General features: G+C 37.3%; 1 protein-coding gene across 1 annotated transcript in view; it reads left to right on the top strand.

Annotated features, from left to right (window-relative positions):
- REV3L (REV3 like, DNA directed polymerase zeta catalytic subunit) overlaps positions 1-17,749 on the top strand; it is a gene marked incomplete at its 5' end in the record, with an annotated part of 186,822 nt that overhangs the window by 44,984 nt on the left and 124,089 nt on the right. The window contains one exon of the mRNA XM_079716335.1: positions 15,223-15,412. Within this exon, the coding sequence (XP_079572461.1) occupies positions 15,223-15,412 (190 nt within the window). The remainder of the gene's footprint in view (positions 1-15,222; positions 15,413-17,749) is intronic.

Here is a 17,749-nt window from a genome sequence, read left to right as displayed (position 1 = left end):
ATGATATGTTTATTTATTTAAATGAGCATTTCTTTTTTTGTTTTGTTTTCTAGAGGTTGGATTTTTTCAAAATTTTTATGTACTTTATTTTATTTTGGGCTGTGTCAGGTCTTAGTTGCGGCATGCCGGATCTTCGTTGCGGCATGCCGGATCTTCGTTGCGGCATGTAGGATCTTTCGTTGTGGCCTGTGGGATCTTTCGTTGAGGCACACGGACTCTTCGTTGCAGCACACGGGCTTCTCTCTAGTTGCAGCGTGTGGGCTCTCTAGTTGAGGCGCGCGGGCTCCAGAGCGTGTGGGCTCTGCAGTTTGTGGCACTGGGCTCTCTGTTTGAGGTGCGTGGGCTCAGTAGTTGTGACACGCGGGTTTAATTGCCCTGCAGCATGTGGGATCTTAGTTCCCTGACCAGAGATTGAACAATTAGAAGTTGTCACTCTTGTCCTCACAAGAACAAAATTGAACGATCTAAAAATCAGTAACTCTGCTTAGATCCATAAGAGAGTTGAGGTCACAGAGCAAACCAATACCCTGGAAACTAGAGAGACAAATACAGAGAATCACAGCTTACCAGGAGCAGAAGCTGATGGAGCCAGGAACTGGTAGGAAAACTTAAACTGTAACTGATGAACTTCCAGAAGGTGAGTGTGGATTAGCTTGAGAGTTAAAAATTCCTGGGTGCTCAGTTTTAGGGAAGGGGTCCCACACTTCTATGAGTTTTTCTTCTACGAGCTCTACCAGGTCTCACAGCAGAGACTGGGGGGAAAATCCCTTTATGCTTCTGGCAGAGGGAGTGGAATAGTAACCATTTTGAAATATGCTCAGAGCATTCTGTTCTCCCCCTGCTCAAAGGGGGAAACTAGCAGAGCCTAATCAACTTGGGGAAAGGGAAATACCCAGCTTCAGCTCCCTCTAGCCTTGTTGCCTCATCTAAGAGGGGAGAAAAGGCCGAGAGACACTTGCGAAGGCCACAGCGAGGAACACAGGGCCACTAAAAGACTCAGACCTAACCATAAGGTTACAGAACATTTTTCCTTCCCCTTATATCTTACCACCACGTTAACGGGGTTCCTGTATAGTAACAGAGGATTACAGATGGAAAAACTACAAGGCTTGCACTTTATGTAAGGAGTTTCTTGGGAAACTCAAGACAACAGGAGAGACAAATATAAGGACATTAGAGGAAATTTTAGCCTCTGATACCTGTAGCTACAGTAAATATAGGCTAACTCCTAGTCAAATTTGGCAGGGATTTTAGAATTGTCAGACTGGGAATTTAAAATTAAACTGATTAATATACTAGGGGCTCTAATTGGAAAAGTGGATAACACGTAAAAACAGATTCATAATGCAAGCAGAGAGATGGAAACTCTAAGAAAGCATCAAAGGGAAATACTAGAAATCAAAAGCACTGTAATGGAAATGAAGAATGCCTTTGATGGACTCATCAGAAGGAAAATAGAGGAAGGAACAAAAGAAATATTTGAAGTAATGGGCTGAGAATTTTCCAAAATTAATGACAGAGACCAAACCACCAGTCCAGGAAGCTCAGAAGACACCAAATATGATAAATGCCAAATCTAGTCTTAGGCATAACATTTTCAAATTGTGAAGAATTACATTGGACTTCTTCACAAACCATGCAAGCAAGAAGAGAGTAGAGTGAAATGTTTAGAAAGGAAGAGCATCAGAGAAGACCAAGTGAAAGTAAAATTAAACTTTTGTTTTCTTATTTTTTTTTCTTATTCTTAATTGACATAATAGATCTGTTCAAAATAATAATAGAAGCAATGTATTGAGTAATTACAGGTTTTGGAGAAGTGAAATGAATGATAGCAATGTTATAAGGGAAAAGGGAAGAATCTGGAATACTATTATTAAAAACTTGGAATACCGTTATAAAGTACTTGTACTACCTGTGAAGTGCAGTCCGTATAGTGTTATTTGACAGTGGATGTAGATTAGATTTAAATGTATGCTGCAAACTCTAAAGCAACCACAAATTCAGTTTTTCCTTTTAATACTTTGAAGATGTCACTCCACTGACTCTGGTTTGCATTGTTTTTGATAGGTTTGGCAATATGTTTCTGCCCAAAATTTTGGACTCCCAATTTTCATGATTTATAACTCTGCTTAATTCGGGCCCCCGTGTGACCAACTGTATGCTTAGTAGAACTAACTGGCCATATCAGTTCGGTACTCTTAAATAACTAAACATAGTCCTAAGAAAACTTCCTTTTAATTCATATACAAAAGTTGTAGGGTATTTGGGGGAGCAGGGGTTGAGGAGTGGGAGAAGGCTATGCTGCTTCTGCCTTTTGAGAGAGCAAATATTAAATACAGTGTAGTACCAGAAAACTACTAGAGCTAATCAATGAATTTGGTAAAGTAGCAGGGTACAAAATTAATGCACAGAAATCTCTTGCATTCCTGTACACTAAAGATGAAAAATCTGAAAGAGAAATTAAGGAAACACTCCCATTTACCATTGCAACAAAAAGAATAAAATACCCAGGAATAAGCCTACCTAAGGAGACAAAAGACCTGTATGCAGAAAACTATAAGACACTAATGAAAGAAATTAAAGACGATACAAACAGATGGAGAGATATACCATGTTCTTGGATTGGAAGAATCAACATTGTGAAAATGACTATACTACCCAAAGCAATCTACAGGTTCAGTGCAATTCCTATCAAACTACCAATGGCATTTTTCACAGAACTGGACAAAAAATTTCACAATTTGTATGGAAACACGAAAGACTCTGAGTAGCCAAAGCAATCTTGAGAAAGAAAAATGGAGCTGGAGGAATCAAGCTCCCTGACTTCAGACTATACTACAAAGCTACAGTCATCAAGACAGTATGGTACTGGTACAAAAGCAGAAATATAGATCAATGGAACAAGATAGAAAGCCCAGAGATAAACCCACGCACATATGGTCACCTTATTTTTGATAAAGGAGTCAAGAATATACAGTGGAGAAAAGACAGCCTCTTCAATAGTGGTGCTGGGAAAACTGGACAGCTACATGTAAAAGAATGAAATTAGGACACTCCCTAACACCATACAGAAACTCAAAATGGATTAAAGACCTAAATGTAAGGCCAGACACTATCAAACTCTTAGAGGAAAATATAGGCAGAACACTCTATGACATACCTCACAGCAAGATCCTTTTTGACCCACATCCTAGAGTAATGGAAATAAAAACAAACCAATGGGACCTAATGAAACTTAAAAGCTTTTGCACAGCAAAGGAAACCATAAATAAGACGAAAAGACAGCTCTCAGAATGGGAGAAAATATTTTCAAATGAAGCAACTGGCAAAGGATTAATCTGCAAAATTTACAGGCAGCTCATGCAGCTCAATATCAAAAAAACAAACAACCCAATCCAAAAATGGGCAGAAGACCTAAATAGACATTTCTCCAAAGAAGATATACAGATTGCCAACAAACACATGAAAGAGTGCTCAACATCATTAATCATTAGAGAAATGCAAGTCAAAACTACAATGAGGTATCACCTCACACCAGTCAGAATGGCCACCATCAAAAAATCTAGAAACAATAAATGCTGGAGAGGGTGTGGAGAAAAGGGAACCCTCTTGCAGTGTTGGTGGGAATGTAAATTGATACAGCCACTATGGAGAACAGTATGGAGGTTCCTTAAAAAACTTAAAATAGAACTACTCTATGACCCAGCAATCCCACTACTGGGCATATACGCTGAGAAAACCATAATTCAAATAGAGTCATGTACCACAGTGTTCACTGCAGCTCTATTTACGATAACCAGGACATGGAAGCAACATAAGTGTCCACTGACAGATGAATGGATAAAGAAGATGTGGCACATATATACAATGGAATATTACTCAGCCATAAAATGAAACAAAATTGAGTTATTTGTAGTGAGGTGGATGGACCTAGAGTCTGTCATACAGAGTGAAGTAAGTCAGAAAGAGAAAAACAAATACTGTATGCTAACACATATATATGGAATCTAAAAAAAAAAAATGGTTCTGAAGAACCTAGGGTCAGGACAGGAATAAAGATGCAGATGTAGAGAATGGACTAGAGGACACGGGGAGGGGGAGGGGTAAGCTGGGATGAAGTGAAAGAGTGGCATGGACTTATATATACTACCAAATGTAAAATAGATAGCTAGTGGGAAGCAGCCACATAGCACCAGGAGTTCAGCTCGGTGCTTTGTGACCACCTAGAGGGCTGGGATAGGGAGGCTGGGAGGGAGACGCAAGAAGGAGGGGATATGGGGATATATGTATATGTATAGCTGATTCACTTTGTTATAAAGCAGAAACCAACACACCATTGTAAAACAATTATACTCCAATAAAGATGAAAAAGAAAAAAAAATACAGTGTAGTAGTTCAGTTTTGTTGTCATTTAGTTTTTGTTGTCTGATAAAAAACTTTCTTACATTGACAGCTCTTTCTTGATCCTTAATTTCTTTATCTGTTTGGGTAATGATCAGTTTAAGTGGAACCTTAATTTCTTTATCTGTTTGGGTAATGATCACTTTAAGTGGAACATCTCTCTATAATTTGACAAAATATCTTAATGTGATTCTGGATTCAATACTATACTTAGTGCATCATTATATGGAGATAAAGATGTATAAGTGGTTTTAGTGGCTAATGTTTGTATTTCTCATTTTATTCATAATTTATTTCTGTGATACAAATCCACTAATTCATTTTAATGAATGCATTGACTCTAATGGTATATTAAAAATTAAGTCTTCTCATTAGAGACCTCTAAAGAAAACAATGAGTATGGATAGGTTTAAAAATATATATAATAACACAATTTTGTAAATCAACTGTACTTCAATTATATATATAATTATATATAATAGCTTTATTCAGATGTTCACATACCATACAGTTTACCTATTTAAAGTGTACAATTCAGTGTTTTTGAGTATATTCACAGAGTTGTGTAACTGTAACCATCACCACAATCCGTTTTAGAACATTTCTGTCACTCTAAAAAGAGACACCATATCCAGTAGCAGTCATTACTCCACCCAGCACCATCAGTCCTTAAAACCTCTAGTAACCTTTCTGTTCCTGTAAGTTTATGTATTTTAGACATTTCATGTAAACGGAATCATACAATATTTGATTTTTTGTGTGTTTGGCTTCTTTAACTTAGTATAAGGTTTTTAAGTTTCATCCATGTTGTAGCATTTATCAGTTCATTCGTTTTTATGGCTGAATAAATATTCCATTGTATAGATGCCACACTATATTTATTCATTCATCAGTTGATGAACATTTGGGTTATTACTACCTTCTGGCTGTTACGAATAATGCTGCTATGAGCATTTATGTGCAGATTTTTGTGTGGATGTGTATTTTCATTTATCTTGGGCATGTGTATAGGAGTGGAATTGCTGGTCATATGGTAACTCTGTGTTTAAACTTTTGAAGAACGCCAGTCTACTTTCCAAACCAACCACAGCATTTAACATTTCCACCAACAGTGTATGAGGTTTCCAGTTTCTCCATAACACTTGTTATTGTCTGACTTTTTGATTGTAGCCATCCTAGTGGGTGTAAAGTCATATTTAATTGTGGTTTTGATTTGCATTTCACTGATGGCTACTGATGTTGAGCATCTTATATGTACTTATTGGCCATTTTTATGTTTTCTTGTAGAAATGTCTATTCAGATCCTTCGCCCATTTAAAAACTGTGTTATTTGTCTTTTTTCTCATTGTAAGAGTGTTTATTCTAGTTACAAGTCCCTTATAAAATATGATTTCTAAATACTTTCTTTTATTTCTTAAGTTGTCTTTTTACTTTCTTTTAGATAGGTAAACTTTTAAGGTCCTTGATTGTTTAGCTACCATAAAGTATGGTTGAGCAACTTACTAGATTTGCATAATTTAATTATTTGTAACATTTTATTTATGTGCCTTTGAAACAAAATTCAGGCATTTATATACAAATTTGACTGGACGGTTTAAGTTTATTTTGATTAGCTATTAATATTGCTTTAAATCATCTGAGTTGAATTTTCAAATTGTAATCAGATTATTAATTTTACTGCAAGACCTTGGATTACTTAAACTTTTAGTCAAAATACCACAAAGATTAATATGTGTGACCATTGTGGCTAAAACGTCCGAAACTAAAACAACGTTTGTTTTACAAGTCAGAATTTTATTTTTAGCAAAGGTTAATAAGCACTAGTTTTTTAAATGAAATTTAGTCTGCAAGGTACACATTTTCTTGGAGATTCTAGCTTGAAACCACTGTTAACAGTTTAATTTTTTAAGGCTAAAAGTTTGATGGTATACCATGGTGTGTGAAATAGTATCCAAACTGAGGCTCACAATCGCAGTGAAAGTAAAGGTAATTACTCATTTCCTTTCTATAATAACAATTGCAAACTAAATTACATATGAACTTTGGGCACGTCATTTCATCAGTTTTTTGACATGTTAATCATAAAAGTATTTATATGTTATATTTTGCTGTTGGTTATTTTACTGCTGTTTAATATGGAAAGGTGGTCCTTAATTCAGTCCCTTCTAGCCCCTTGCAAATAGGAGGAGATAGGAGGACATTATGAATCTTCATTAGCATTTGAAAAGCAATATTTATAGGGAGAAAAAATAAAAGCAGGCAAATTTTCTAGTAGACTCAATTTTTTTTTGCGGTACACGGGCCTCTCACTGTTGTGGCCTCTTCCGTCGCAGAGCACAGGCTCTGGACGCGCAGGCTCAGTGGCCATGGCTCACGGGCCCAGCCGCTCTGCGGCATGTGGGATCTTCCCGGACCGGGGCACGAACCCGTGTCCCCTGCATCGGCAGGCGGACTCTCAACCACTGCGCCACCAGGGAAGCCCTGCAGTATTCTGTAAAAAAATTTTTTTCTTGAAGTACAGTTGATGTACAATATTATATGTTACAGGTGTACAATATAGTGGTTTATAATTTTTAAATGTTGTACTCCATTTATAGTTATTATAAAATATTGGCTGGGCCTCCCTGGTGGCGCAGTGGTTGAGAGTCCGCCTGCCGATGCAGGGGATACGGGTTCGTGCCCCGGTCTGGGAGGATCCCATATGCCGCGGAGCGGCTGGGCCCGTGAGCCATGGCTGCTGAGCCTGCGCATCCGGAGCCTGTGCTCCGCAACGGGAGAGGCCACAACAGTGAGAGGCCCGCATACCACAAAAAAAAAATAAAAAAAAAATAAAAAAAATAAAATATTGGCTATATTCCCTGTGTTGTAAAATATATCCTTGTAGCTTCTTTTATACATAATAGTTTGTATCTCTTAATCCTCTACCCCTATATTGCCCCTCCTCCCTTCCCTCTCCCTACTGGTAACTACTAGTTTGTTCTCTATATCTGTGAGTCTTTCTTTTTTGTTGTATTCACTAGTTTGTTGAATTTTTTTAGATTCCACATATAAGTGATCATCATAAAATATTTGTCTTTCTCTGTCTGACTTATTTCACTTAGCATAATACCCTCCAAGTCCATCCCTGTTGTTGCAAATGGCAAAATTTCATTCTTTTTTATGGCTGAGTAGTATTCTGTGTGTGTGTGTATGCATATTGCACAGCTTCTTTATCCATTCATCTGTTGATGAACACTTAGGATGCTTCTGTATTTTGGCAGTTATAAATAATGCTGCTCTGAACATTGGGGTGCATATATCTTTTTGAATCAGTGTTTTCATTTTCTTTGGATATATACCCAGGAGTGGAATTGCTGGGTCATATGGTAGTTCTGTTTTCAGTTTTTTTGAGAAACTTCCATACTGTTTTCCTCAGTGGCTGTACCAATTTACATTTCCACCAACAGTGTATGAGGGTTTCCTTTTCTCCACATCCTCACCAACATTTGTTATTTGTGTTCTTTTTATGATAGCCATTCTGACAGGTGTGAATGATTAGCAGTGTTGAGCTAAAAGATGCAGTGTTGAGCATCTTTTCATGTTCCTGTTGGCCATCTGCACTTCCTCTTTGGAAAAATGTCTGTTCAGGTCTTCTGCCCATTTTTAAATTGGGTTGTTTGTGTTTTTGATGTTGAGTTGTATGAGCTATTTATATATTTTGGACATTAACCCCTTATCTGTCATATCATTTGCAAATATTTTCTCCCATTGAGTAGGTTGTCTTTTCCTTTGACAGTATTTGCCAGTATTCTTGTTGCTTTTATGGACGAGCTGGTTTTCCAAGGTCCTTCCTCTGCCATTCTGGAAGTGCCTCTTCCCATTCTTGTATATTTTTATCAGCATTCTGCTTCCAGTCTCTGACCCAGCCTCTCATTGCTTGCCTTTCTCTTATACATTTGTACTGGACCTTTGGAACTCTGGTTCCACGGCTAACATAGTTACATTCTCAACTATTCACTGACTATTACCTCCCTTTTTTGCCAGGCAGCCCTTTCAGGGGCTGATTCTCTCACATCCCACATAAATCAAAATCCTCTATTCCTCCCTTAAATATTAGTATTCCTCAAGTTTCTGGCTTACACTCCTTCTCTTGTCTGTTTTCCCTGAACATTCTTACCCAGTTGTTGCTCATACTCTCAAATCTGTCTTCTTCTGTAGTCCAGATCTCTGTCTTAAGCTCCTCATCTGTATCTAATTTTGCTTAACATAAATCTTCATTTGGAATTTCTACAGACATGTAAAATTCCTCAAGTTCAAAACAGAAATCAACATATTCTTCTTTCTCAGTTTTCTTTGAATGACATTCCCATTTATCTAGTTGCCTAAACCAAAAATGTGGGTCATTTTTAATTTTTTCTCCTTTACCCTATCTTCAAATTACAGTAAGTTACCTTTCAGTTCTGTGCCCTAAATCTTTCGGTTTAGGTTTTCTGTATCTCTACTGACATCTCCTGCCTGAATTATTCCAACAGCCTCCAAAACAGATCTTCCCATTATAGTTCTGTCCCCAGCTTCTCCACAATGTGTCCAAAAGGGAACTTTATAAAATGCAAATCCAGATAGGTCACAGAGTCCACACAGACACACAGACACACACACACACACTTTGCCCTTCTCTCCATTGCATTCCTTGCTCTGTCCTAATTGCCTTTTTCCTATTTCCAGACCATGTCATGTTCTTGTTTGCTTTCAGATATCTGTACATACTGCAGTATTCTTTCTCACTTTGCTCTTTTATTGCTTCCTCAGGGAAGCCTTATATTCTCACAAACTGAGTTAGATACTTCTGGATATAGAATTACCATACCGTAATGGCCTATTTACTCATCTTTATCGCCAAGTAGAATGTCAAGTCCATGAGATCCAGGGCTGTGATTATGAGCAGCCTGTGGCCTAGCACCGAACATTGGGCTTCCACAAATTATTTGATGAATAGAGAATTTATGCCTACGTGTATGAACGACAGAACCAACCATGTTCAGCACTGAGAATACAAAGATATATTAGGCAGACGTATAAATAAAATAGGCCTTTGAAACATCTGGTGTTTGAGGGATATAGCTGTTAGTAATGTAGGATTAGTAACTTAAAGCCAATGATTCTAAATAAAGTTCTGTATACCTTAGTTGAAGAAATAAAATGGCATGAATGTATGTGAGACCCCAAAACATTATTTATGAATGAAAGGAGAAAATGAAGAGAAACTATTCAACAGGAAGTTATATACATGTGCCCTTTATAAAGTTAGTGTTTATACTTAGTTTTTGTTTTATTTTGTTTTTAATTTCTGGGTCATTGAGAAGTAGGTGACTTCTTCCCTCCTGCCTTTCTTTTACACAAATTGTATAATATTTAGAAAATATATATAAGCAACAACAACAAAATGAAATCACCCATTATCTGATTTAATGTATTATATATAGTTTCATAACTGAATTAAATCTGAACATCACCAGAAATAGATATGTCATAAACATCTTATGCTAGGAAATATACGTCAATACCACCTATTGCTGAGGTTAGCAGACTTTTTCTCTATAGGGCCACATAGTACATTTTTGAAGCTTTGAGGTGCTAGAAGGTCTCTGTCACAGCTATTCAACTCTTCCTGTAGCAAAAGCAGCCATAGACCATTCCAAATGGGTGTATTCCAATAAAACTTGACTTACAAAAACAAGTGGCTAGCAGGATTTGGTATGAGAGCCATAGATTTGTTCTGAGATACAGATATGCCATAATTACTTAATCTTGGGGAAGTTTATTATCTTTAATTTTTTACTATTATTAGTTATACTCTCTTAGCATCTTAATATCTAAACCTGTATGTACATTCTTAATTTTTTCCTTAGCGTAAATTCTGAAAAAATGTAATTTCTAGGGCTAAGAGTACATCTTTAAGACTTTTTTAAACGAGAATAGGTGACATAACACTTGCTTTCAAACTGTGACTATGAGGAGTTTTGCTTGATTCATTTTGTGGGTTTTGTGGGGATGGAAAAAGAAAAACTGGAGGGAAACATTGAGTTAACGATAGTAATATAAAACTTAAAAAGATGTTCCATGAAGAAGAAAATATGAAAAATTTCATAAGTACAGATATTCCTGTTCACATAACCAAGTTTTTTTGTTTGTTTGTTTGTTTGTTTGTTTGATAGCTCTGTAGAGTTTTGTTTAAAATCTTGTGTAGATTGAGATTTGGGAGATGGGGTTTGCAAATTACAAAATGAGCGTTTCTTATTCAGTCTCCTAAGATACTCTTAGGTCAGCATGATTTTGATTATGATTACAAATCAGCTTGTTTTTTTAAAAAAAAGAAAGAAAAAAGAAGACGCCGTTAAATTTTCCTGTTCTGGTTGACAAGGAAGTCTAATCAGTTAGATCAGGGTTTGGCAAATTACTATCCATGGACAAAATCCCTCCTGTTGCCTGTTTTTGAAAGTGAAGTTTTATTGGAACACAGCCATGCCTATTCACTTAAGTACTGTCTATGACTGCTTTTAGACTACAACAACAGAGTTAAGTAGTTGTCAGAGACAGTATAGTCCAGAAAGCCTAAAGTATTATCTGCCACTTTACAGAAGAAAATTTGCAGACCCCGGAATTAGAGGAATGGCACATGTTAGTCTGTTCATTGAAAATGGATCCACAAAAGCAAAAGTAATTTTGCTACAGATAAACTAACAAGGTTTTAGAAGCACAATTAATTCAGAGCCCAAATCTGGGCACTTAAAATGTAGAAGAACACGTGAGAAAACAATATAAGAAATGTTGGAATACAGAGGACTTAATATGTAGTGTAATTCTAAGTTATGTGAAAGATTAGATTTAGAGCACCCAAGTACTGGCTGTTACAGAGGCACCTACCTTAGTTACAAAAGCCCTTCTCACACACAGTTGGAAAATAGCCAATTCCACAGTTTTGCTATAGTGTCTTTAAAAGCGAGCAGTTATACTGTGACAAGTTCTGTGGCATTTTTCGTGAAACAACCTTGTTGCAGTTTCTGAATGAGAGGACATCAGTCAAATTGGAAAATTCACACTCTTAAAAATTTTTTGAAACCTGTGTACATAGGCTTATTCCCCCAATGACAGTCTTTATCCCTACTGGATTTGTTACCTTAATTCAGTTTCACATGGCAATAATAGGGGACATTCAGAAAGTAGGGATATTTTCTTTCTTTGGATCCACGTTACCTGGAAATAGGTAATATCCAGGATCCCAAATCATTTAGTAAGGTTTCGAAACAGCATAGCTATTATTAATTTTATAAGAAGTTTCTTAAAAGAATCCTGTGTGTGGAACTCTTTGGAGTATAGTAGAAAAGCCTCTAGGCTGAAGTCAAGCGTTCCTCTTCACTAGGCCGCTAAATAGATGTTGAAAAAACCTGAATCCGTAACCAGCTACCTGGACTTCTTTTATGAGAGAGAAGCTACTAATTTAATGCTTACAAGCACTGATTTTAGGGTGTTTTCTCACAGCCGAAAATAATCCTGAGTGAGGGGTGTCAGGGTAGACTAGTTTATCTCTGAGGGACTTTGCGTCTATATGGCTCCACATATTTGTGTGGGATAGAGTTGTTGGAGGGGAAAAAATAAAAGTGGTCTGTATCTTGTCAAGATAAAGCAACGCTCTGACAGAACCACAAATTTTATAATGACAAAAGACAAGAAATTGACTCTCGTTCATTTTTACACATTTCTCTTTCTTTAACTTTTGAGTTTCCTTTTTTTATCTTGTTTCTCATAATTTCTGTGACACTTATTCTGTATTAGAGCTGTTATGGTTCTGCCAAGAATTCCTTAGGCTGTGGTTGTTCTTCAGGAGATTGTTCTTCAGTGAGGGTGGTGAGTAAAGCACTGAGCTATCCCATCTGCTGGAGAACTAGATGGAGGTGCATCTGTCTTGATTTAGTGACTACAGCTTTGCATGGGATGTCGGGTCATTCAGGGTAGGAAAGTGCAATAAGCTGGAGATCCTTTATGTCCTTCTGTAACCCTGATGGTGGTGCCTTAGTTGTATCAGAGTCCCTCTGTTTTCATAGATTTGTTTTTTCAGATATTCTAGGCTTTCACACCATTCCTTCTCCTTAAGCAACTATTCTGTTTTGCTGGTGGTTCAATAAATATCTGTTAAACACATATTAATGTGTTTTGTGCTGGATCCTGGGGATATTACTATCATTCAAACACAGCACCAGCTCCCAAGAATTTGCAGTCAAATGGGAGAGCCCGGTAAGAAAACAGGGTTTATAGTACAAAATAAGAACTGAGGAATTAAGGATAAAGGAAGCCAATATTTACTTTCTTAAAAACATTTAACCAGAATGGTTAAATGGAAAGAGCATTGGTTTTAGATTTTGTTGATCTGCTTTTAAATCCTGATTCAATTACTTAATAGGTATGTGACTTTGGGAAAGTTAACCTTTGTGATACTTGCAAAGTTGTTCTAAGTTTTAGAAATAAATATATATAAAGCACTTAGTCCAGTGCCTGCTGAATAAATAATTTCTGCTTTTTTTTTCTAAATCATACACCGCAAATTATTGTTCCAAAGCCTATAAATAGAAAGATCATTTCTCTGGCCCCTACTTCATAGGAGATGTGAAAAGAGGATAGGGTAAAATTTTTTATGAACTTTGTGAACATCCTGCCTATAAAGAAACTATTAGAAATCAAACTTTATAATTATTTCTTATAAAGCTTACCCAGATTTCCATTTTTAAGATATGGACTGTAAAACTCATATCTTAAGAACTTACAATATTTCTTGTGAAATATGCTAGTAATTTTGTAATCACTGATCTTATATTTTATTTGTCAACTTAAAAAGGGGATACTTTTCTGTCTCCCCACCTCCCTCACCCTGTAGTTTAGCATGCCAGTTACTTTTAACCAAATTGTGGTTTATATCCAGAAGTGTGATGGTTATAACCTTTTTTCATGAGATGTTTAAAAAGCATTCAAATAGATCATCAGTAAATTGATAAAATAGCAATATATTTTCTTAAGACTCACTCATCATTACAATTTGAATTTTTTCTATTTGAAGAATTGAAAGCTGCAATATTCAGGAAGTAGTATCATGCCGTATTTAGAAATAAAACTGAATGGTTAAAGAATTTGCTTTTAACTGAAAATATTTTTTTCATTCCTTTGAAATTAAGTAACATAAAATTAGAAACTAAAATTGGTCTAACAGCAACACAATTTGTAATTCTTCAAAAACGTCAGAGTTGGTAGCTCAAATGAGAATACTGTACTTGGGAGGGCATAGATCTTATTCCATTATGTGACCTTTCCAGTTTTGCTGTACTTTATGTAATAACTATTCCAGATTTATTTGTTAATTCTGTTATAGCTGTACCTTAAAAATAAGACAAGCTGATGTTATTCACTGTAAAAAGTGTAAATACAAGTATCAACAGAACATAGAACTATTTTCTATGTATTTTACATAAATCACCCTAAATTATAAATAGGATAGTGATCAAACAAATACTTTTCTACCAAAAGAAAAAGCCAGTGGAACAGAGTGGGATAAGAGGTGGGAGAGAAGCCCTAGGATTGTGTTGGCAGGGCAGTAGTAAGTGACAGCATGAGAAAAATGCATGTGTTCTTCCATCACTGCTGTTCTCCTCTCTGTTTGAATTAGACAAATGACATGTGCCCAAGGGGAATGAGGGACAATGTTCAGAGGAAAGGAACCACTTTATACAGCTCTGCCAGATTCATGAGAATAATGATGCATCTGCTTTTTGTTGCTGCTGTTACTTAACCTTGTCATGGATACATTACTGTTTCTGTAGCACTTATTTTGTGGGGTCTTACTGATATTACTTTCTCTATCATGGCTATACGGGATTGTCTGTTGGCAAATCAGCACCATTTACCCCTTCTGCACCTTGCCTGATGTAATGGCTTCCTGGAAAGTGTGCATGCTGTTTTTTTCCCTCTTTGTGTCTCCCCTATCCCACTCCATCAAATGTGCAATTTAAGTATCCAGAAGTCCATTACAGACAATTGATTTGTAGGGGTTTTCTTTTGATTTGTTTTTGTCTGTTTCAATTTTTCTTCCCTAATAGCAAAACTTCATTTTTACCGTTCCCAACCCACGCCCCCACCCCGCCCCCCCATAGCAAAACTCCACACACTGGATGCCAAGACAGACACATTCGTTCATTTATTTAGTAAACTTTCAGTGAACTTTTGTAAGCTTCATAACACTGAGTTAAGTGGTATTATAGGGCAAGGGTCCCCAACCCCTGGACTGTGGGCCGGTTACCGATCAGTGGCCTGTTAGGAACCGGGCTGCATAGCTGGAGGTGAGTGGCAGGTGAGCAAGCAAAGCTTAATCTGCTGCTCCCCATCGCTCGAATTACTGCCTGAACCATTCCCCCCCACCCCCCGCCAATTCCGTGGAAAAGTTGTCTTCCATGAAACCGGTCCCTGGTGCCAAAAAGATTGGGGACCGCTGTTATAGGGCAGTTCAGTGAAGTACATAAAAGTAGTTAGATTGTGAGGGTGAAATATTCAAACGTATTTTCACCAAAACTACTATTTAAATCAAACTATAATGCTTATATTTATAAAATGCTTCTAAATGTTCTGTTGTAAAATGTAGTCAATACAGGTGGCTTTAACTATGGGTTAGTTTCTTCAACCCTTCCCTCAGATAAGCTGAGTTGTCATTAGACCATTTAAATGACTTGTATTCTGAGCTTTGTAATGTTAAGGTTTTAAAATGCATCTCAAGTCTAAACTTTACAATGTGTTACATTTTAGGTCAGAAGACATGTCTTCATCTACATGGCATCTTTCCTTACCTCTATGTGCCATATGATGGTTATGGACAGCAGCCAGAAAGCTATCTTTCTCAGATGGCATTCAGTATCGACAGAGCACTTAATGTGGCTTTAGGCAATCCATCTTCCACTGCTCAGCACGTGTTCAAAGTGTCATTAGTATCAGGAATGTAAGTATATGATAACATTTTTTTAAATTTCTATTTATCTGTATTTATATTACTGTTCTAGTTAAAAGAAAACATATCCAATTCAAATATACTCTATTCATTTTTCTTTTATTTCTAATCTAATGGAACCAGGGTGAATTTCTTACTGTAACTTTTTTAAGTCCATTTTTATTGCAATGAAAGATAGATGGTTAACAGTAATTTTTGTTTTAACTTTTTCCATTTCTCTGCTTCCTAGAACTGTAGAAATTCATGTAATTTATTCATCAAGTATTTATTGAGCACCTTTTATATTGGTGAACAAAACAAAGGTCCCTGCCCCCATGGAGGTTACATTCTAGTAATGGAAAACAGAAAATAACCAACAGATAGAACATGAAATAAACTTATTTATTTATTACATGATAATTAATGCTATAGAACAAAATACATAGAACAGGTAAGAAGGATCAGTAGTATGGGGTGGGGAAGTAGACTGGTGGCAGTTTTATATAGGGTAATCAGGGAAGGTGTCATTGACACGGTAAATGATATTTGAGCAAAGACTTGAAGGTGAGGGGGTGGGAACAAAATGGAGGCCAGGTGTCTGGAGTGGAGGGAAAGGAGAGTGGACAAAATGAGGTTAGAGAGATATGAGAGAAGGAGATCATGTTGGCCAGCGGATCGCCAAACTCACTTTTACCTGGTTTGACAGCCATGAGAATGCACCTCTCAGATCTCCAAATACAAAGAGCATAATTGAACAGTGGTCCCAGCTACTGCACTAAAATCCATCTGTCATTCTGTGTAAACTGAAGCTGCTTTCCGTAGGCTACTCCCAGCCAGTGGCTAAGCAGAGCAAGGCTACTAAGGCAGGCCTGTTTCTGGGAGACACTTGGGAACTCTGGGACAGCCTTTCTGAACTTTCACTAGAATCACACTGCAATAAAAGACACTTCCACTCATCTTCCCTCTGTCCCTCTCGCCTTCACTTAGATCAGACCTGTATCTAAGTCTTGTGGCTGTCCCACCCTCTCCAGAGTTCATCCTCATATTCTCTCACAGGTGTTCCCACTAACAAATTTCTTGCACATTTTGACATCTACTTCTTGGAGGACTCAGACTAACACACTTGAGAACTTAGTCAAAATACATTCTTTGGTCTCACCCCACATCTAATGAATCAGATACTGTGGTGGTGGGACCCAGAAATTTGTGAGCCTTTCTGCTGATCCTGATGCATACTGAAGTTTGAGAAACCACCGCAGTAGGCTATTCTAAGGACTTTGGCTTTTACTCCGAGCTATTGCATGATTTTGAGCAGCCAGGATCTAACTTAAACTTGAAAGGGTTCCTTTAGCAACTGTGGGAAGAACAGATCATAGAGGCATAAGAGTTGAAACAGGGAGAACATTAGGACTCTTGTTTCATTAATCTGGGTGAGAAAATATGGTGGCTTGAACTAGGGTAGTAGCAGGGGAGTAGTGAGAAGTGGTCAGCTTCTAGATCTATTCTGAGGGTTGAGTCCCCAAGATTTGCTGTCTGATTGGATGAGGTTTGTGAGAGGAGTCAGGGATGACTACAAAATTTTGAGTCTGTGCAGATAGAGCAGGCTGGCAGGAAAGATTTAGAGCTCGTACTGGAACATATGAGTTGAATACATCTGTATGAAATCCATCTTAAATCTGTCTACTTCTTCCACCTTAATCCAGGTTTTCTTCTGGACCACCACAGTATCCTTTTAATTGAATTTCCTTCTTCTGTTCTTATCTCACTCCAGAGCTGCAGAAGTACCTGTCTTGTACTGTAAATTGGATCCTTTTAAAATCATTTAAAATCCTTGAGTGGCTTCCTGTTGTTTATAGATTAAACTTTAAGTTTCTGACCCCTGCCTGCCTCTGTAACGTTGCTCACTGTGTTCCATCCACAAACACTGGTCTTCCTTCAGTCCCTCGGCTGTGCTGAGCTCTTTCCCACCTTTGTACATGCAGTTTCCTTCCCTTGAGTGCTCCACCGCTCTCCGGTCCTTCAAGTCCTTCACCTCTCCAGAGACGTTTTCTCTGACTTCCCTCCTTAAAATAGGTTGTGATTACTCTGTCTCTTAGCCCATTCTTTGTTTCCTTTAGTACTTTACTATAGTTTGCAATTATTTTAATTTTTTGTTTATTAGCTCTTATGTGTTTCTCCCACCAGCCTGTAAGTTCCATGAGAAAAAGGACCATGTTTGTCTGTCCATCATTATATCCCTTGCACCTTGTATGGTGTTGGGCACTTAGTAGACAAGGCTCAATAACTATTTGTTTGAATAAATGAATGAGGTAAAAGTTCACACCCATCCCATGATAGCAACAGTTAGGT

Source organism: Hyperoodon ampullatus (assembly GCF_949752795.1).
Source record: "Hyperoodon ampullatus genome assembly, chromosome: 12".
NCBI lineage: Eukaryota > Metazoa > Chordata > Mammalia > Artiodactyla > Ziphiidae > Hyperoodon > Hyperoodon ampullatus.
Note: the sequence above shows the minus strand (reverse complement) of the source record. Positions and strands in the feature narration are given on the sequence as shown.